General features: G+C 38.2%; 1 protein-coding gene across 4 annotated transcripts; it reads left to right on the forward strand.

Annotated features, from left to right (window-relative positions):
- Nucleotides 1-9,871: 9,871 nt before the first annotated feature.
- LOC140478516 (CD48 antigen-like) lies at nucleotides 9,872-22,855 on the forward strand. Of its 4 annotated transcripts, none has more exons than XM_072571772.1 (7): nucleotides 9,872-9,967; nucleotides 10,583-11,073; nucleotides 13,935-14,031; nucleotides 14,120-14,470; nucleotides 15,028-15,294; nucleotides 18,433-18,540; nucleotides 22,359-22,855. In XM_072571772.1, the coding sequence occupies exons 3-7, from the start codon at nucleotides 13,992-13,994 to the stop codon at nucleotides 22,448-22,450; spliced, it is 858 nt and encodes a 285-aa protein (XP_072427873.1). In that variant the 5' UTR covers nucleotides 9,872-9,967; nucleotides 10,583-11,073; nucleotides 13,935-13,991; the 3' UTR covers nucleotides 22,451-22,855. The 4 variants fall into 4 exon arrangements, with proteins under 4 accessions (XP_072427873.1, XP_072427871.1, XP_072427872.1 ...); XM_072571770.1 differs by having other exon boundaries at nucleotides 9,872-9,963; XM_072571771.1 differs by lacking the exon at nucleotides 9,872-9,967 and adding an exon at nucleotides 9,974-10,179.
- Nucleotides 22,856-23,223: the final 368 nt, after the last annotated feature.

Here is a 23,223-nt window from a genome sequence, read left to right on the forward strand (position 1 = left end):
TTCATACTGAAACTCTGGTTTTATTGCAAAATGTTTGATGCATGGAGTTACCCCCATGGGATTTTGATCTTAAAAATCCTCTGCTCTGCAGCTCAACCCTTCAAAGACCTGACCTTTGCAGCATTCACCCCCACCTTCACTTTTGTGTTGGTTTGACTTCCTCTCAAAACTACAATCATGAGCACTTCTGCTATGTGGGAAGTTGATAAATTAGAACACTCTAAATGCAATGGCAATAGCCTGCATACATTATATCTCATAGACTCCATTGTGTTTGATCTATAATCTTTAATTTAAAATCATTCCTAGATATATTATAGTTTAGAAACAATATTTGTGGTACCCCCCAATATGCAATTTATTAAGAAGTGACATGAAATGCTTGTTATACACTTGAACTCCCATGAAATGTTGAATTAATTTCAACTACCTGTTTTTGCTTACTTGTCAATCTCATATCAACTACTCCCAAATGGAGTTTTCCCATTCCTGGTGTTCTCACTTCACTTGAACCACAAACAATGGAATCACAACTTTTCTTGTAATGACCCAAACTAAACCTGTGAAGGTGCTGATAGAACGGTGCAGCTGGGTTGTTCCTGGAGACAAGCAGACATGTTTGTAGTTTTCAGCCATGCAACTTAAATCAGACAAAGATAATAATTTAGGATTTAGATTCCGTACAAGTGAAAGATGCTACAAATGACTTTAATACACTGTAGGACAAGCTGAAAGTGTTTGATGTGAATTTTGAGTACAGCACAGATTCTTACAATGCTTTCTTACAATGTGTACACCTTTCATGTCAATGAGCATTCTGCCAACAGTGTTTTTATTACAACATATGTTAGAGTTTCCCATAATGCTATCAAATCTTGCCCCTTTTGCAGTTCTCCAGTCGCAGAAGCTGCGTTGCATAGCCAGGCATTATTTTCTTCATTCACCTTATCTGTCAGCTTCTGAACCTTGGCACCATGTTTTCCTAAATGGCCTTCACCTTTCTCCCACATTTTTCCTGTTGAAGGCATCATGTCCTGTCAGCAGCTCATTTTACCTTCAGTATGCAGCTGACCATTGACAGATCAACATTGGTACACTTATCCTGTCACTGTGTCACTATGGCCAGGCATTCTGTTTTTTTTATGTTATATCTTAGATTTGATGCCCCTGAATTTCTGTCTTAAGATTCGAGCCTCATTTTTGAAGTTATAACAAATTAGTGCTTGGCTTTTACGTTCAAGAAAACTGGTTCAAACAAAAAGAGAACCAGGATAGCAGCAGTGTGATACAGTTTCTGAATTAGTATTCCAAATGCCCAGACTAATTTTCCTAAGACATGGATTCAAGCTTCATCACAGCAGATTGGGAGAATTTGTTGTATTATTTGCGATGATACCTCATACAGTTATAGTTGTTGAAGGGGAATCATCTTAACCCTAGGACGTTGCTGCATTAGTTCCTCAAGCTAGTGTTCTAGGCCTGACCATTTTCAGCTACGTCATCAGCAACCTTCACTGCAACATAAAGACAGACATAGAGATGTTTGCTGATGATTGTACAATTCTAGTATCATTTCCACCTCCTCACATCCTGACGCAATCCTTGCCTATATGCAGCAAAACCTTCACAACATTTGGGGTTCAGAAAAAAATTGGCAAATAACATATGTGTCATGTAAATACCAGATAATGACTATCTCTAACAAGGAATAAAGGAGAAATTAAAACAAACTAAACAGGATTATCGTGCATGTATGTGAATGCACAGGGAATTGTAAATAAGGCTTGTCAGTTACAATGTTGAGAGTGTGGTGCTGGAAAAGCATGGCAGGTCAGGCAGCATCCAAAGAATTCCTGATGAAGGGCTTATGCCTGAAACATTGATTATTCTGTTCCTCGGATGCTGCTTGACCTGCTGTGCTTTTCCAGCACTACACTCTTGGTTCTGATCTCCAGCATCTGCAGTCCTCATTTTCGACTTGTCGGTTACAATGCCAGTTTGGAGTGTCAAATTATGTGGTTACAATAGAGACCTGACATATAGAACAGCAAGGCTGATTCTTAAATGTTTCTAGATTCAAGGTGTTCAGGAAAGATAGGAAAAGAAGAAAAGCAGGAGGCTGTGGTAATATGAGTTGAGGAGAACATTGCATTCCCAAAGAAAGAGAATGCCCCAATAGAATCAATTTGTCCAGAGCTAAGGTGCAAATAGAAAATAGTTATATTGCTTGTTGAAGTCAATAAGTCAGCAACTAGTGGGAAGAAATAGAAGTACAAATCATCAGTGAAATTGTAGAAACATGAAAACATTAAATTACAATGGGGCACTTTAGTTATCTGAATGCAAACTGGAAGAATGGCGATGTGAATGGGAGAGAGGGATGAGAATTCTTAAATTGTGTTCAGGAGAAGTTTCTATAACAATACTTGTCCAATCCAATGAGAAAAGACCTGCTTCTTAGGAATGAGGTGAGCCAAGTAGATTAAGTGCCAGTGGCAGAAGAGTTAGAGAACAGTTATCATTGTAACATAAGGTTTAGAATGACAATGGAAAAGAACAATATACACAGTCAGATTAAGAACAATTAACTGAAAGAAGGCTGACCTCAAGGTCAAAAATGGAGCTGGGTTATATAAACTGGAGCTAAACGTTGGTGGGAAAACTGACCTGAACAAAGAGATGTTTTGGGTACAAGGTATATTATCTCAAAAAGGAATGGTAGGATAAGTTAACCTTGAGCCCTCCAAATGACGAACAAAGTAGAAATTAATATAAAGGAGAAAGAATATACCAATAACTGATATCAGGTAGAAAATGCAACTAAGAACCAAGCTGAGTGTAAATGGTTCAGAAGGGACATGGAAAAGCAAATAAGAGAAGCAAAAAGTGAATATGGGAAACGAATGACAACCAACATAAAGGGAAATTCCAAAGTATTCCTCTGGCAGATGAATAATGAAAGTATGGTAAAAGGAGTACAGCCTGTGAGGAACCAAAAAGGGGAGTTTTTAGAAGCAACAGGCCCACCCCAAGTATTAAATTAATACATTGCATCTGTCTTTACCAAGGAAGGTGTTACCTATGCCACAGTTAGGCAAATCATTGACAGGAGGGTTTCAATGCTTGATAGGACGGTCATCCGTAATTACTGGCAACTCAATCAACTGGGACCAATAAGATGCTTGCAAGAATACTTAAAGTGAGAGCGGAAATTATGGAGGCACTGACCATAAATTTCCAGTCTTCCTTAGATTCAGGAGTAGTGCCAGAGGTCTGGAGAATTGCAAACATTACACTGTTGTTCAAAAAAAAAGAATTGACCACTAAATTTTGGCTAGTTTTAGAACAAACCCTCAGATGTTAGTAAGGAGGCCTTTCAGATTTGACAAATTGTGTTGGGTCATTGTCATTTCCAGTGTGTTGGTTGATGCCGGGTGGTATGGTTCTATAATGTAGTAGGTTAATTCTTCTAAATGGCTTCTCGGTCATTTTGGAGATCAGGAGTCACATGTAGGTCAGACAAGTACACCAAGGAACAGGAGAATCGACGTTTCGGGCATCAGCCCTTCTTCAGGAACCGGTTTCCGAAGAAGGGCTGATGCCCGAAATGTCGATTCTCCTGTTCCTTGGATATTGCCTGACCTGCTGCACTTTTCCAGCAACACATTTTCAGCTCTAATCTCCAGCATCTGCAGTCGTCACTTTCTCCTCAGACAAGTACACCAGTGACATTTCTCAGATATGGATAAGCTGACAGTGAACTGAATTCTAAAAACAGGAGAATGATATCCTAGCAAGTATAGTTCATTCAGCCAAAGTCAATGCAAGGAGTCATTGAAATATACAATCAGAAATAAATGAATTGTCATTTACTAACACGTGGACAGGAAGACTTATTAAAGAAAATTGTGTTAAATTGCATAGATTGAGTCTATAATGCAGTTATATTGTTGTCTAATATAATACAGTCGATGGTATATAATGGGTGTTACATAATTATCAGTGTAACTGAAGCCCATGGGATTAAAGAAGCAGCCCTAGCTTAGATGCAAGATTGGCTATGAGACAGGGGCAGAGAATAATTGTGAATTTCAACTTTTGGATATATTAATGGCCAGGACCTGGTGGGATACAGCACAATTTCAAAGTTTGCAGACAGTAAAAATCAGAAATGTAGTACAGAATAGATTGGGAGGTCAAAGACTTATGGGACATGCAGAGGTGGACTAGAATTGTATAACTTGTGAGAAAAGAGTGGAAAGTTTCTATATTTGTATGACAACTGTATGTTTAATATTTCTTAGTAAGATAAGCTCAGTAACATAGAAGTCCTGTGCAAATTTCATTAGCATAAATATTTTTTAATCAGCCTGTTCAGCAATATTATGAACACATGTCTGGAGTTGGTGGAATGTGAATCTGGATCTCTTGGTTCAGAGGTAGGAACAGTACCATTGCACCACAATAGCCTCTTTAACTCCATTGTTATGCATGCAATGCTAAACCAATGACAATGTATCAATTCAGCTATGTCCATCAAATGGATAACAGACATATACCCAAGGAGCTTCTGTATAGTGAACTTACAATGAGCTACTCAATGCTTGTAACTCCACTACAAGGATAGATGCATATCAGATAATAACTTGGCAGACATCAATACACAGATGGGAGACAGTCACCAATGATCTGTCTTCTAGAGGCTGACTGATTGGAGGGATATTTAAAGATCTAATGAAAAGCTCAACTGGACACAGAGAAAACAGAGGTCAATTAACCCTGTAACCTGTTAGCCCACTGTCTTCCACTGCAGCAAGCACCACAGTGTCTGCCATACCAAAGTGAAACTTTCAAACCACAGAGGATGTTTAACACAGAGTTAGCCACTGAGTGGTATACCATTGCCTCATGAGACAGAGGCTGCCAAAGAATCAAAGATGATGGATTTTGATTATATGGAGAGAACACAGAAGCTGTTGGAGCTCTCTTTAGAGCAAAATAAATTATGAAAGGTAAAGGTGATGTTTAAAACCATGAAAAGTTTTGGAATAGTGACAGAAGGGTCAGTAACCAAAAGTCACAGTGTTAAGATAATTGATAAAAGAACCCAAAGCAAGATGAGGAGGCTTTGAAACTTGTGCAGAAGGTTTTGATCAGGAATTAACTATTTGAAAGGGTGATGACAGCAGTTTCAATTGTAACTTTCAGACTGGAATTGAACAAGTAGATAAATAATAAAATGTTGCTGGACACTGGGGATAGAGTGAAGTTGCCCAAATATAATCTTCCAGAGTTCATTGGAACTAATTTGACAGCTCTCTCAAAGAGTTGGCACAGATGTGGTGGGTTAAATGTTCTCATTCTTCTTTATGGCATTATATGGTATTTTATGTTTTATGGTGTTATAGAAAAATGGTTTTATGTTGATATCTTGAATCATTGCATGTTGTTACTGACACTCCATGAACATGAATTATAATTTTTTTTACATATATGAAGTAACAATATGTAGTAAATATCATTTTTCTCATAGTTTAGTCAGCGTTTCTGATTGTATCTCATACATAGTACTTAAAAGTTGATCATAAACACCATATAAGAAATGAACAAGCAGCAGCCTTCAGTCACCAAGCAAGTACTCACAACCTTGTTATATTGTTTGACAAACTCTTACTTTCATTTATTCTCCTAATTTAATTTTAACTATGCTGCAGACCATTTCCAAATTGAAAAGCCAGGGAACATGTTTTTCTTTAGCTCCTTGTATTTGGAGATGAGGTTATTGGTTACGCTAAAGGGTTCTTGGACCTTCTTTCCTGTTTCCAAAGGAGTATCAGGTTCAATCAACAGGGCTGAAGAGATTTGAAAGGTTCATATGTTCACCCCTTTCCAAATAATAATGATGCAAACCACCAACATCTTTGATCCATAATTCATTGGCTGCCAGTTCTATGTGATTTTTGTTGCTCATTATTTGTTATTTTACTTAAACTAAGCAAAAATTAAACTTTCAATGGCACTAAAGACAGATAAATCCCCAGGGCCATATTATGCCATCACAGAATCTTTGAGAAAGTAAATAAGAATGTTGCATGTACCACAATTATGATCTTCCAAAATTCCCTGTGTTTGAGTACCATTCCTTCAGATTGTATGTGTCACATTGCTAAGTAAGAAAGGTGAGACAGGAAAGTAAAAGAATTGTAAAGCAGTTAGTTTTATGTGTTGTTAGAAAATTACAGGAGCCTATAATTAAGGACAGAGATGCTGAACATTTTCAGCTAATCAGAAAAAGCCAGCTTAAATTTGAAAAGGGCAGGCCACAGCTGATGACTGTAGCTTATGTTTTTGAAAGCAATGAACAGAGGAGTGCGTCCAGATATTATATACAAGACTTCTAGAAGGCATTCATAATGCAACACATAACTGAATACTACCTAAAGTTAAAGCCAATGGAATTGAAGACTAATTGACCTGACTGACAAATTAGTTAAGGGCAAGGAGACAAGGGGAAAGGCTAATGGATAGTGGCTCCAATTGGCAGAATGTGACTGGTGCTGTAAAGATCCATGTTGCCATTTCAACTGTTCATCACATTTACCAACAACTTCGATTGTGAAGTAGATCAATGGTTTTCAACCAGAGTACAATGGCACACTGGTGAAATTTTCAGTAAGCAGTGCCACTTTACATTAGTATCAAGGCAACATCCATGCTTCCGATCTCCTGCAGAGCTTCAATGTCCATAACTGTATCTGCAGATACCAGGAGCCCCTGTTGACTGCACGTTTACAAACCTCCACAGCCATGCATGTGTAGACTTTTGATACAGCATATATGGTATGAAGAAAGTGAGTGTGCCATGGAATTGTTTTTCTCATTGAAGTGTGCTTGATACTGAAAATGTTGAGAACCACTGGTATAGATAATCACATTTCCAGTGACACAAACATAGTTGCTCTTTTAAGGCATTTAGATAGGAGTGCAAAGTTACCAAGTAATATTGATAAATTGTGAATGGAGTTACATATCAGATCAGCCATAAACTTAAAGAACAAGATTTAAGGGTTTAATTGGCTTGCTAATAATCCTGTGTTTCCAGATGCAAAAGCCTAATAATTACAAAGCAAGTATGAATTTTATTTAAAAATATGCATTAATTAATATAGCTGGTTTGCATGTTTTCTGACACAAAGTACAAATCAACTTATTGAAGTTGGCCTAAAACTGGACGTAATTATGTACACAAAGCTATAAACAAACACATTTGATGGTCTTTTATTAATATGATGGAAAGCACAAAGTCCTCCCACACACATTCACCGCAGGCAGCATTAATGATGCCTATTTGTTTAATGGGTTTTCAAGTGCTGAATGGAAAATGTGTAGGTTAGTAAAATTACTTATATAATCAGATGGTAGGGTTGCTCTACAGGAAGTGGTGGGAAAGAAGTACATATCATTTATAAAGACATGGCTTTTGCTTTAAACTAGAGTGTTGATGCTTATATTTTGTAATGCCCCTGCAAGGACAATTCACGCTAGCATTCTGTGAGCCTCACATCAGCCCACGTATCAATGTAACTAGTAAATAGATGAAAGAGAAATAAGAATTCACCCATGCAAGTGAAGACTGTAAATTACAAAGCAACACCTTTGTGGGTGAGATGGCAATTTTTTTAAACAATGAATATTTGTGTGGTGCATTTTAACAACTAGGCAATCAAAGTCATTGCATTTTAGCATTGAATTCAAATTAGTTAACAGTTTTAAAACATTGACGCAATATCGCAAAGAAGGTTTCAAATTAATTAGTTGTTACAATACAACACCTTGTTTATACAGAGTTTAAGAATAAACCTAATAACTACAGGCCAGTCAATTTAACCTAAGTGCCAGGAAAATTTTAAGAAACAATAATTTGTGTCAAAATTAATAGTGGGCCAAGTGTGGATTAATTAAAAATCCAGATCGGATTTGTTAAATGCAAACATATGTAACAAATGTGATTGAACTTTTTGATTAAGTAAGCATTGATGAAGGTAAACTGATTGCTGCGGTGGATACGGACTTCAAAAAAATAATAGTAAAGTGCCACATAAGCAAAGCTGAAGCTCATTGAATAAAGTTAAAAATCACACAACACCAGGTTATAGTCCAACAGGTTTATTTGGAAGCATTAGCTTTCAGATCACTGCTGGATGGAGGAGCAGTGCTCCAAAAGCTAGTGCTTCCAAATAAACTTGTTGGACTATAACCTGGTGTTGTGTGATTTTTTTTTACTTTGTACACCCCAGTTCAACAGTGGTAAATCATTGAATACAAAATTAGTTGGCAGAAAGCAGAAAGCATTGGTAAGCTTTCTCATAGGTTTTGTGGAAGGCATACATTTGGATTCCCTAGGGGTATGTATTAGTATTGCTGCTTTTCTTGATACATGTCAATGATCCATACTTATACATGCAGTACAAAATTTGCGAATTAGCCAAAACTTGGAGGTGTAGTGAATTGTGAGGAGAACTGTGATAGAGGACACCAACAGACTGGTGGAATAGGTGGCCATGTGGCAGATAAAATTTAATGCAGAGAAACAGAAAGGAACACACTTTGGTAGGAAAAACAAGGAGGGGCAATATTAACAAAATAGCACAATTCTTTCATGGGCTCAGACCTGGAGGTATATATGCACAATTGTTTGAAGATGACCGAGCAGGTTGAGAAAAATATAAAAAGGCATAAGGGTTTCTGGGCTTTATATATAGGGCATAAAGGACAAAAGTGAGGAAGTGCTAATGAATTTTTATAACATACTAATTTAGCCTCAACTTGAGTACTGTGTCCAATTCTGACACTACATGTTAAGAATGTTTTTGAAGGTTTTAGAGAGGGTACAGAAAAGATTTCTGCGAATGGGTCAGGAAAGAGAGACTTCAGTTAAATGGCTAGATTGGAGACAATGGGGTGGTTCTGTTTAAAGAAGAGAATGTTGAGAAGATTGCTGATCGACATTCAAAATTATGAGAGATCTAGACAAGTTGATAGAGATTGTACACATTCGCAAAAGAGTGAAAAGCAGAGGGCACATAGGAAAGTGATTAGCAAAAGAACAGGCAGAATAGGAACTTTATTTTTCTTTTAAGTATGCCAGGAATGCACTGAGAGTGTGATAGATGCAGATTCAATGGTATCGTTCAAAAGAGAACTGAGTAAACACCAAAGGAAATTGGTTTGCAGGTTTATGTGGTGGAGGACACATATCTTACAGGGCTGAATGGTCTTTTTCTGTGCTGGAAATCTTTCATGATTCTAGAAAGTGGAACTGAGGATTATTAGTTCAGCCATGATCTCATTAAATGGTGATCAGACTCGATGGGCTGAATGGCCTTCTTTGCTCTGTGGCTTTTTTCACCAATGAATTTAAAGATTTCAATATAAAATGGATACATCAAGTGTCAAACCTCACTGTCAGTCAGCAAGAGATGAACAAAGATCGTACAAGATAACAATAAAAAGATGAGCTCAGTTCTACCCAGTCATTCATTCAATTTAAGGTGAAGAGCCTCCAGCTGTACCATTAACCAAAGCTCCACACACAGGCAATTATGCCTTCATGGATTTCCATGGTGCCCCTTTACTGCTAAACAAATACTGAAACCACTTTCAGATAGAGTTGCGTGTGAGCAGCCAGATTCTAGATTAGAGTGGTGCTGGAAAAACACAGCAGTTCAGGCAGCATCCGACGATGCTGTGCTTTTCCAGCACCATTCTAATCTAGAATCTGATTTCCAGCATCTGCAGTCCTTGTTTTTTTTTACCCTGTGAGCAGCCAGAATCCAGCGTACACCAATCAGCCGGCCCTTACTGTGAGCTTTACTTCCAGTTTATGCCCCGTAGCCAGGGCAGTGCGAACAGATGGAGAGGAGGCGCTTGAACAGAGAAACAGCAAGTCAAAGAGCAGTGTGTGTAAGTGAGTGAATCTCCGAGAGAGAGAGAGACCCGGGGACTGAGTAAATAATCAAGGGTTGCAGACAGAATACAGGGGGGTGACTGTAAAATTAATATTATTGAATAGAGACTGCATTTTAAAACAAAAGCTGGTGAAAATGGCCTGGACCCAGGAGTTACGACAAGTTAGTAGTCGTTCTGAGGTTAATAAGAAGTGGAAGCATAACTAAAACAGTGAGTGGTACTGTTCCGTTCTCGTTCAGATTAAAACAACACTTTCACAGATTTTTTTTTTAAAAGAACTTTCTTCTGTTTGGAATAAAATCAAATTTACCAGCAACAAGTTTTTGTCCTGGAATAACAATGTTTTACAGGATTCTAGTAACCAAGCCGATCCAGTTTGTCAGTTCAATGTTTTGTGAGGTATTTTTCGCTCTCCATTATATATCACGGAGGTGGGTTATAGACTGATCTATTAGCGCACTGTCAGATTAGCGGGTTTATTCAACCACCAACGTGTGTGTGAAGCGAACTGGGGCTATGTTCAAACCTAGATGAAATATTAAAGAATTGAACAGAATTAGAAACCGAACATTGATCGGAAACATTCTCTCTCTCTCTTCCTCCTTCCACACAGGGCAAATAAACCTGTTGGGCTAGAAATCGTGTGATTCTTGACCGTGTCCAACAGCGGCACCTCTACATTATCCCTCCGCACAGGCTGCCTGAGCTGCTGAGTCTTGCCAGCATTTTCTGTCCGTGTTTGAGGAATTGAATTGTTCAGTGTCGCACCGGGTTGTTGTAGCACACCACAGAGCCTGGGTTGGCACCGTGATCCCAGCTGCTCTTTCTCCGACGCTGCCTTTCCGAGTGTTTTGCTGCGGTCCTGCGAAAAAAAAACTGGGGAAGCGGCGTTCACTTTTGGGATTGTAGATTGGGAATTAGCGGCCAGGCTGTATGAATTGTAGCTACAGCAAAGCTGCGTGGGCACCGTTCCCTGCATTAAAGGCGCTATATAAATGCAAATTGATGTTGTAGTTGTACTGAAATTTGGAATGCTCTGTCGTGGAGTTAAACATTTTAAAAAGTACTTTCGTTAAGGGACAATAGCCATTTTGTTGCAAACAGGTGAGTCTCTAACTTCAATTTGAGAGTTACTTCTGGAAAGAATTTACTATGTTTAATCCGAAAAGGGAATAGAACTTTTCATTTTAAATCGAGTGTTTTTATTTAAATTTTATATAAATTTTAACTCCAACAAGTTCTCTTTATGGCTCACATTATAGTTTTGTTAATAATCTATAGATAATAATGTACCTAACCAACACATACCTGAAGACTATCGGCAATTTAGCATGGCCACAATTCACCTAGCCTGCGCGTTTTTGGACTGTGGGAGGAAACTGGAGCACCCAGAGGAAACCCACACAGAATCTGCAAACTCCACACAGAGAGTTGCCTGAGGAAGAAAACAAATCTGGATCCGGAAAGCCGGAAATTGCTGGAAAAACTCAGCAGGTCTGGCAGCATCTGGACAAATCAGAGTTAACGTTTCAGATCGAGTCGCTCTTCCCCAGAATTGACAATATCACATCATCAAAGCGAAGCATTAGTACAATAAATTATTTCAATATTCGATGTGCTGTTTCTTCGATTTCGCCTTATGGTTTTTAAGGTGAATCTTATGCTCATTTACTTTTTTTTACTCCCGTTGAATTTACTTCAACGGGTGAAGATTAGCAGCAGTAAAATCCGTACAAATACCTTTCTCATTTTTAAACCCTCTCACTCAGGGCTCAGTGGTTAGCACTGCTGCCTCACCGCGCCAGGGATCCAGATTTGATTCCCGCCTCAGGCAACTCTCTGTGTGGAGTTTGCACATTCTCCCCGCGTCTGTGTGGGTTTCCTCCGGGTGCTCCAGTTTCCTCCCACAGTCCAAAAATCTGCAGGCTAGGTGAATTGTGGCCATGCTAAATTGCCCATAGTCTTCAGTTATGTGTCGGTTAGGTACATTAGTCAGGGGAATTGTAGGGGAATGGGTCTGGGTGGATTACTCTTCGGAGCGTCGGTGTGGACTTGTTCTCCACACTGCAGGGATGCAGTGACTACAGATACAGTCTAAGTGAAGATATTTCCTAATGTTGCAGCAACCTTGTGCGATAAACCCTTCATTTTGACGCTCGTGAACTCAATCCAAGGGCAATAATATTGGTGTCTCGGTGAGCTTTGTGATTGGCAAAGGCGCTCATTTCACGTAAACATAACTTTGAAGACCAAGTAAAAACAAATTCAATACCGATGCAATAAAAATCAGCTCGACCCCCTTGTCTTTCTCAATCTCGTGCCCCATCCTGGGAGCTACTTGGGATAGATTTTCATTACGAATAAATCAATGCTTTAAACGCCTTCACTAAAGAGCTAGATCATTAGGAGTTACTATTCTCTTAAAAATACTGTACGTACGTATTTTCCTGGGGTCATGAGAATGAAGTGTAACTGGTTGGGGTTAAGTTACAGAATATTGACCTAGCGAATCATTTCCAGTTCCTGTGACTTATGATTGAAATGTGCAATTTATTCTGATCGCCTGTTCTTTTTTTTAAAAAAGAAGAGATTCTTTTCATAACCTTTTGCCAATTTATCATCGGATAATATCCGCTAGCTCATTTTACGTTTTTTTTTCCGCATTCCGTTAATCATTTTGTGCGTGACAAGGTCAAATTAAGTCAATAATGGACACGAACTTTTCGGACATTTGCCACTGCAGGCCCAAGCATAAAGACTCAACCAGAGGGGTTTAATAATCTAATTACGTATTTGATTTACACGCATTTGAAAGCACTTGCATTTTCCCAGAGTTAAACTCTGAAAGGTTATGACGCTGAGTTTCATTGAACATTTGAAATGATCATTTTTTGAGTATAATGCGTGAGGAAGTTAGTAAGGGAAATGGATTTTTAAAAAATTAACCTGTTTCATTTGTTGCCGCTGCACAAAGCCACTTGCCTTCACATAGCCCAAATTCATCTGTACTTCTCTGCGGTCTCAACCACATTCTTCTCACTACAGGCAATGCCTTTCTTAATGGGTCAGTAGGAGGTATGATGTTGATAGCACGAAACAGATGAGCTGAATTCAGTCTCTCCTGTGGTTTAATGCTTTGCTGTTGCAAATTCATTTCCCAAGCCTAGCGCTGGTGAGACGCAAGGCTGAGAAACTGTAATGACAACATGTATTCCCTTCTTGGGGGAAAAAAAGGCGTATGATTCCTGAATAATCCCATTGCGTTTCTTCATGGTATTAATCATCATACATGAAGAATCTTGTAAAGTTTTCCACGCATCTCCTAGATTTGTTGTAGTCATCAATCACTCGCTGTTGAGTCTGATTGTCGACAGAGGAAATTCCATGGCAATGGTCATGGGTTCCATGGGTCCTTGTGTGACTGATGAGTCTGCTCCCACAGCCGCGTCTCCATTTGGCAGATGTTAGCAAGAGATGAAATAAGATATAAGGTAATGTTTGTGACATGATAAATGATATTTCGCCACCCGAACTTCCTCCTTTGTCACACTTTTTCTTGCCTATCTTAATTTTGTAAATAATATACTGACGATTGGTTCTCTAAACTATCTGCTCCTGCTCCTTGGAAGACTCCTCTTCGTTATTTATCCTCTTTAACTGCACTGTGTTCTTTCTTATTTTCATCCAGTTCCTCCGATCTGTACATCTCTGCTTCTTTCCAATTGTCTCATCCTCCTGCAATTGTTAGTCTTAAAATCCATGCTTGGTAAGAATTGATTACTCCTTCTCAAATTCTCAGACTCTTACTTCTCTTAATCTTTGTAGTATCACACAATGACTTGTACCCATCACTGATAGTTTCAATTTAAAAACAAAATATCTTAACAGACTCCAATTGAGTAAAAGTTAGATTCAAATGGAAATTTTGTGCAATTAATCAATAAATTTATTTTGTACTCCTTCAGATGAAATTCCTTCATGATAAACCATGGAAAACAAATGGTGTACAGCACCATAAATAAATGTGTCTCTTCAATATGAAAATGCTCACCCTGCTTTCAGGTAAATGGTTTATATGATTATTAAATTAATGGTTGTTCAGTAAGATAGGCATTCATCAATTTAATGTAGTTTTATTTTTCAATTCCAGTGTTTAATTTGCTTATACTGTGTGGAACAGAGAGCTCAGCCATCTCCACAATCATCATTAATGCAACTGTGGGTGACCAGGTTCTGTTTCCTGTGCCTGTCCATTGTGGGTCTCAGTATGAAGTAGCATTTCTATTAACATCACCAATTAATGCTAAACTTGCTTCATGGGGTTTTGGTACACCTCACAAACATGCATTGTATGAAAAAAGACTGCAAATACACCAAAATGCCTCTCTGGCACTGCAGAAAGTACAGATTTATGACACAGGACTGTATGAAATACATATCGATTGCTATGATACAGCAGTGATGGAAACAACTAAAACAAAGTTTGATTTGCAAGTATTTGGTAAGTTACTTGATTATATAACTTTAAAATAAATGTTTTAAACTCAATGTGAATCTGTGACGATTACTGGAAAGCGTAATAGCATGTTTACTCAATGAGAAGGTTCTCAGCCTTGATTCAGGACCTCAACTGAGATTAGGAATACAATGCAGGGACGGTGAAAGACAGAATTTTCACTCAGAGGGCTTTTTTCTCATCATTCCAGATATTTTACTTTTACAGGACATTCCCCAGCATGTGGAAATAGATGACTTTTATTTTGCAAGTCAGGGCCTGTTGTACATTTCTGGCCTTTGTAATAACCCATTAAACTGTTGAGATTTATGGAATTAATGAGAGGTGTAATACAGACTGTATTGACAACAGTACATTTACATTGGCTATTGTTTGTGTGGGTGATTGACCAAATATTTCCAGTAATCCAGTTGTACATAGTTCTGATTTGTATACTTTGTTCAAACATAGCCAATCATTTATTTACCACAATATGTAAATGGAAAAATTCACGTAATGCTATCATCTTGCCATTCACATCTTAATTGTTGTCTCTATTTTAGAGCCAGTTTCCAAGCCTTTAATAACAATAAATTGTTCAACTAAAAATGCCAGCCTGAGCTGCTGTGTCTCCAAGGGAACAAATGTCACATTATACTGGGAAATACAACCCATGTCTGGACCCAGCGATAGAATTGATGATAAAGCTGAACTGGTGATAAGTCCTGGTCATGAGCAGGACAAATACACGTGTGTAGTACAGAATCCAATCAGCAATGCAACCAGTGACCTACAGACATTAGAGAAGTGTAATGACCAAAGTTCTACAGGTAAGAGATTGTAAAATCTATTCTTAACACAGTACTTGACTATTCTCCAATCCAGCTTCTCCTTTTCCAACCTCTGCAGAATGCAATCCCATTCAAACTCTGCTACTGGCATTGTAATTTTCAGCATGTTCCATTCATCCATCATCCCTGTGCTCACTGAACATTGTTCAACATCACCTCAAATTTGAATTCTTTTCCTTGCTTTTAAGATGCCCAAGGTTTCACCTATTTATGAAACCTTAAATCACATGACACCAGGTTATAGTCCTTCAGGTTTATTTGAAATCAGAAGCTTTCGAAGCATTGCTCCTTAGTCAGGTAAAGTTCGTTGTCAAATAAACCTGTTGGACTATAACCTGGTATCGTATGACTTTTGACTTTGTCCACCCCAGTTGAATACCAGCACCTCCACATTATGAAACCATAGCCAGCATTACTCCAGTCTTGGCCTTTTATACAATCCCAATTTTAATTGCTCCTCAACTGGTATCCATTCATTCGGCTGTCTGGGCTATAAGCTCTGGAATGTACTTTGTAAATGTGTATGAGTATCAAACTTTCTCTTCCCCTTTTAACATGCTCCAAAAAACTTATCTTTTGATCAAGCATTTGCTCATCTTTTCTCATGTTTGCTTTGTGACTCATTGTCAGATTTATTTATTAATGCTGCTCTGACGTGCCCTGTTTTACTATGTTAAATTCATTGTATAAATGCAAGTTCTCACTGCTATAGCAAAGTGAAACATGACACTCATATGAAAGTACATTTTTCACATATATCTTGAATAAATAAAGTTGACCTGGTCTATGAAGATACAGTCAAGTTTGGTCAAGATATTATTAGAGACAGTAGAAATGGTGGTGTCCATTGTTCTGTCGACTTATACTTTGGATGGCTTGCTGAAACCAAAGATGCTCTGAATGAAAATTATTATACATTTTCAATACAGTTGCAATGAATGTTAATACATGTAGAATTAATTTCTATCACGCATCCCCCTGATCATTGTAACTTCAGAGTTTTGAACTCAATCGAACACTATGTAACTAATAGTTCAGTGATGCAGTTCCTTGACTCTAACAACTTTCAACTCAGACTATTTTAAAGTGAGTTCTAGAAAATGTTACATTAGTTAAGGAAAAGTACATGTCATTCTTGGCTTAGTTATACCTTTCATACCTCTAAATTAAATTGTTGTGCTTTCAAACTTCATTCGATCAGAGTGAAAGCATTCAATAAGATATTTAATCTGCTCAGTTGGATATGAAAGATCAGGAATTGATGAAGGTCAGGAGTTGAGTTCTCCCAGAGTTCCAACGAGCATTCGTCCTTCATCCTTTATTACAGAAATAGATATTTGTTTGCCTCTCTTTTTGCTGTTTGTAGTTGTTACTCAGTGCAAATTGGTTGTTTTCCAACACTGCAATGGTAGCAATCCTTCAGAAGTAATTCATTGAGAGTCATTTTGGGGATTCACAAGCTTTGGCTCTCTTGTGGTGCAGTGGTAATGTTCCTACCTGTGTACCAGGAGGCCCGTTCAAATCCCACCTTCTCCAGAGTATATAATAGCATCTCAAAACGGGTTGATTAGAAAAAATGAGTTACATTTTAAAAATCGTGAACTTGTCTATGTGATGAATAAATGCAAGCTACTTCCTCTTTCCTTACACTGTTTGTGAAACCTTAGGACATTATACCTTCGATATTTTCAAGTTATCATTCGTGAAAACTCTTTGTCCTGTCAATAAGGATGTGGTTATTGATTAGCCAGAATCCATAGGCACTAATTTTTCCTTAACAATATTTTTGAAGTCACGTCTTCATTGGTTGTTGACAAAATAAAATCAAGTTATGAAACACATTTGGTGATGAAACTTTAAATGTTTATTATTAATTATTCAAGTGTTTTCAAAAATATCCTGCAATTTTCTGCTTTGGAAAGTATCCACAGAAAGGTATTATAAAGGCACAGATCTCATAGACTCATAGAGTTGTACAGCATGGAAACAGATCTTTTAGGTCCAACCCATCCATGCTGATCAGATATCCGAACCTAATCCAGTTCCATTTGCCAGCACTTGGCCCATATCCCTCTTACCCCTCCTATTTATAAACCTATCCAGATGCCTTTTAAATGTTGCAATTGTACCAGTCCTCACCACTTCCTCTGGCAGCTCATTCCTTACACACCACCCTCAGCGTGAATAAATTGCCCCTTAGGTCCTGTGATATCCTCTCACCCTAAACCTATGTCCTCTAGTTCTGGACTCCCCAAACCAAAGAAAAAACCTTGTCAAGTTACCTTATTCAATGCCCTCATGATTTTATAAACCTCTTAAAGGTCAGCCGTCAGCCTCCAACGTCCCAGCCTATTCAGCCTCTCTCTATAGCTCAAGGTCCGCTTGTAAAAAATGTGAATGAAAAATTGCAAAGTAAACCAAATAGAACTATGTCATTGTTTTGCAGCAAGCACCGTAAGGGGCTCTAGAGGTACCAATATAATCAAGTGCAAACACTATCGAGGGATTCTACTGGAAGTAAAGTATCATTTGAAGGATGTGCAGTGACATTTCAATGGTTTGAAAATATAAATAAAAAAGGAAGAAAAGTAGTAATATTCTGTGTATTCTTTCTTAAAGCTCAATGTTGTTGTCTCATTTCTAAAGGTTTATTGATTCAAAGAACATCCCTCAGCAATTAGCCTTTGTTTGAGCCAGCTGGGTTTATATTTGAATCCGTTTTGCATCTTGAACCTGAGCAACAGCTTTATGAAAAGATAAACCCAATTCAAGCAATGGCACTGTAAAATGTAATCATCATCAGCATGCTCCAACTGAAATGGATATTAGATTCCTTTTAAAACAAACAATAACATATAGTTGTAGAGTTAGTCTCTTGTTTTATTTTTCCTGGATTTGGAATCTACATATGGAAACAACAGAAGTAAATTACCGATGTAACAAGTGCACAATATTAGTTTCTGAAATATTCACTTTACTTGGCCTCTATCTATTGATACTTATACTTCAGTGTATGAATAACCTATACTTAATTTACACTAATTTTATCACTTCATAGTGATAAATTTAAGTCATTTAATGCAAGATAAACTTTAATGCATTTTTGATTTATTTCAGGTTTCGTACTTTACATCTCTATAAGTACTGCAACTGTATTGCTTTTTGGTTTGGTTATAATTATATTTATCTACATAGCAAAACTAACAACCGATGATAAAGGAAACAGTAAGTACAAACTACGATTTGACAAAACTATAAGGATTCAGCAGAAGTTCAGGGATATTTATTTGTCATTCCATGCAATGAAGTAATAACTGGATAGATGGAAAACTCCAGAGAAATTTCAGAGATATATAGTTAGGCAAATTAATTATTTCAAGATTAAATATTGGTGTTGAAGTACATCCTAAATCATTGAAATAATACATTTTAAAAATCCAGAAATCAGAGTTATTTATTTGTATTTTTAATTATAATTATTAAGTCATGATAACCTAAGCTTTGTAGTCAGTTGTGGGTAAATTGGTGGAAAAGGTTATAAGAAATAGGATTTATAATCATCTAGAAAGGAATAGGTTGATTGGGGATAGTCAACACAGTTTTGTGAAGGGTAAGTCGTGCCTCACAAACCTTATTGAGTTCTTTGAGAAGGTGACCAAACAGGTGGATGAGAGTAAAGCGGTTGATGTGGTGTATATTGATTTCAGAAAAGCATTTGATAAAGTTGCCCATGGAGGCATGGGTTTGAAGGTGGTTTAGAGATTTGGATCAGAAATTGGCGAGCTGAAAGAATTCTGAGGGTGGTGGTTGGTGGGAAATGTTCATCCTGGAGTTCAGTTACTATTGGTGTACCCCAAGGATCTGTTTTGGGGCCACTGCTGTTTGTCATTTTTATAAATGACTTAAGTGAGGGTGTAAAAGGATGGATTAGTAAATTTGCGGATGATACTAAGGTCGGTTGATTTGTAGATAATGCCAAAGGGTGTTGCAGGTTACAGAGGGACAGAGATAAGCTGCAGAGCTGGGCTGAGAGGTGGCAAGTGGAGTTTAATGAGGAAAAGTGTGAGGTGATTCACTTTGGAAGGAGCAACTGGGCTAATGGTAAGATTCTTGGTAGTGTAGGTGTGCAGAGAGATTTCGGTGTCCATATACATAGATCCTTGAAAGTTGCCACCCAGGTTGACAGGGTTGTTAGGAAGGCATACATTGTGTTAGCTTTTATTGGTAGAGGCATTGAATTTCAGAGCCATGAGGTCATGTTGCAGCTGTACAAAACTCTGGTGCAGCCGCACTTGGAGTATTGTATACAGTTGTGGTCACTGCATTATAGAAAGGATGTAGAATCTTTGGAAAGGGTCCAGAGGACATTTACTAGGATGTTGCCTGGTATGGGGGAAAGGTCTTATGAGGAAAGGCGAAGGGACTTGAGGCTGTTTTCGTTAGAAGAAGGTTAAGAGGTGACCTATTTACGACATTTAAGACAATCAGAGAGTTAGATAGGGTGGACAGTGAAAGCCTTTTTCCTTGGATAGTAATGGCTAGCACGAGGGGACATAGCTTTAAATTGAAGGGTGATAGACATAGGACAGTGGTCAGAGGTAGTTTCTTTACTCAGGGATTAGTAGGGGCATGAAATGCACTGCCTGCAACAGTAGTAGACTCGCCAACTTTAAGGGCATTTAATTGGTCATTGGATAGGCATATGGACAAGAATGGAATAGTGTAGGTTGCATGGGCTTCAGATTGGTTCCACTGGTCAGCGCAACATTGGGGGCTGAAGGGCCTGTACTGAGCTGTAATGTTCTATGTTCTATTCTTGCAGATTAAGAACATGAAGTGCATGACCGGCGGTATTAAAATTAATATCGTTCAAATGCTCATACACTTAAATATTTATAAATGCTGTTTAAAAGGTTCCCAAATTGTGTGCCTGGACCATCCACTTCTCACATTGAATAGGTTCTTGCCATTTTGATCCAGGAATATAGAGCCAGAATTTATAGTGTACTGTGGTGTGTTTGTCTTTAGCCAATTCATGTCATGTCCCAGCATAATGTGGCTGTGGGACAGCAGACGTTTTGTAGAGGTTGGAGAACATAGCTCCCATTAAAATTTAGCCCACAGGATAATGCATGGGAGACATTCAGGCCTTCAAGCTTGCCATACTGTTCAGTTTGATCAAGGATGATCTGTACTTCATTTCAAGTTATTCCCTTAGATGCTCTGTAGGAAGGAATCCTGGCCTAACTAAACTTGACTGTAGACCCACAGAAATACAGATGACTCAGAGCTGCTAAGCTGCTCTGTTGTATCAAACTGTCTCAAAGTCTAACAAAATCAATAAAACGGAATGGACCACGGGCCATTGATCTAGGCACTGGAGAAGAAATAGGGAATGAGCCTTGTTGATTCCACAAAGTACTCCTTTGTAAGGACAGGTGGCTCCAAATTTGGAGCACTGCCCCACAGAATGGTGAAGCAACAGCCTGAAATAATCTTAACCACAGAACCATACAAACTCACAAACAATGTCCCAATCATCGCCATCACCATCCTTAGATATATCCTGTTCCGCCGCAGGACAAACCCACCAGAGATGTTAAGCACAGTGGTATACAGTCAGGAGAGAGTTGCCCAGGGAGTACTCATAGTGACTGCAGACCTCAGGAACTCTCATAGCTTCAAGGCAAAAATAGGACAAGGAGACATCACGCTGATTAGTATCTATCCTGCGCCCTCTCCCATGCCACCTCAGTACACCTCAATGTTGAACACCAATTTTACAAACACAGAGAGTGGCAAAGGCACTGAATATACTCCAATTGGGCAAGGTCAATCTCCATCACCCAGTGTGGGTCATCAGAACCACTACCGACCAAGCTGATCGAGTCCTAAAGGACAGAATAGCTTTACAAGGTCTACAGCAGATGTTGAAGGAACCAACAAGAGGGAGAAACCTACCTGACTTGATCATCACCATTTTATCTTTCACAATTGCATCTGCCTGTGACAGGATTGGCAGTAAAACCATCACACAACCCTTGTGAAGTGAAGTCCCTTTTTAACACTGGCTACCTTCCTTCACGTTGTGTGGCATTATTAACATGTTAAATGGGGCAGACCTTGAAACTGGAAGTTCTTCTCCAAGACATGTTATCTTGGAACTATGTTGCTGATCTTTGCTGTTGCTGGGTCAATATACTGGAACATCCTTCCTAATGGCACTGCGGGGGTTCCTGCACTGCAAGGACTGCAGCAGTTCAATGAGGTAGTTCATCACCACCTACTCCCGTGCAATTTGGGATGGGCAACAAACGTTGGCCTAGCTTGTGACTTCCAGATTCCACGAGCAAATAACATAAAATGGTAAAATAAAATCGATACCGCTACATAATAAAAAAAAGCTTTAGTTATCCCTGTGACTAGCACATTTCAGATTTCTTCTATTATTTGCATGAATAAATGTTCTGGGTTTCCCTAATAAGTGGTCTAACTCAAAGTTTAATAATGACAGTCTCTCATTTTTGATATTGTAACAAGGGAAACGCATTTCTCTTTATCTGGCTTAATTCTTTTTAGCAACTCAGCTTGTAATTCTTTGAGTATAGAAAATAAATTTACGTAGAACTACACAGATTGCATTGCACATAAAGCACAGGAACCCATGATCAGGGTAATCCGCATACCTGCATACTAGTATTAATGCTCCACATGAGGCCTCCCTGCATTTAACCTTGTTGTCATAATGTTATACTCCTTCTCCCCTCATTTCTTTATCTAGCTCCGGTAAAACTTAACTTAAACACATCTATGCTATTCTCTTCAAATACTATTTATGGAATCAAGTTTCACATTCTAACTATGCTACTGTTAAAATTTTATGCAATTCTTCTCCCCCACTAACCAAATAGAGAGGAATATATTAGGGAACTGTAATGCCTGATCTTTTGTACATTGAATGTAAACCTGCATTTTATCAGCTTGTGTTTCTGACTAGTTTTCAAAAACTAATGAGCTGATGTGAATTTTATGTACTTTCTCAGACACAGCAATTGAAAAATGGAATGAAGAAACATGTCACCTGAGTGATGGAGCTATTGAAGCCACATATATTACTCGGATTCGTTCAAGCTAAATGCTGTACATTATCTGCTCAGTGCTACTGAATATAGTAATTACAAAGGAAGAAATTGAATTTAACTGAGCTACAGAATAAGGGTCATTGTTGTGGGGATTTTCTACATTGTCAGAGAATGTAATAGAATGATAATATTTTTATTTGTCACACACACTGACAAAATTGCAGCTTCTACAATAACCTGACCTACTATCTATACATATATAACATCAAATACTTCTGCTTATTGGGCCCTGGCAATTACTTCTACTCTTCGCTGTCAACAACACTGATGCAAATTGCAACACATTGTTCCTCCAGCAGTGATCAGCTTGTTCATTTGATTGATGCTGCATTTGTAAGATGAGACCCTTGTTTGGTTTTGCTACATTGCATCCCGGGATATTAAAGATGGAAATCCTTTCGGCTCCGTTGAGATACTTAACTTTTCAGAGACATATATCTTGACTGCGAATCTTATTTTACGGTAAATTTAAAATAAACTAGCTTTGTATTAGTGATAATATCTATGAATAAATGATTCACAATGTCAAAACTCCCAGTCACCAGGTTATAATCCAACAGTTAGATTATAACCTGGTGGCGTGTGACTTTTGATCTTGTTCAATCCAGTCCAACACAGGCATCTTCACATCCTGATTCACAATGCCGTTGGAGGACAAATTGTAAATCTGTGAGATAATATTGACTGTTGAAAGCAGGAACAATGATGTATTGTACATTTACAACATGCATGTAATACCATTTAGTAATAAAACAAGTCATACCTT

Source organism: Chiloscyllium punctatum, chromosome 6 (assembly GCF_047496795.1).
Source record: "Chiloscyllium punctatum isolate Juve2018m chromosome 6, sChiPun1.3, whole genome shotgun sequence".
Classification (NCBI taxonomy): Eukaryota; Metazoa; Chordata; class Chondrichthyes; order Orectolobiformes; family Hemiscylliidae; genus Chiloscyllium; species Chiloscyllium punctatum.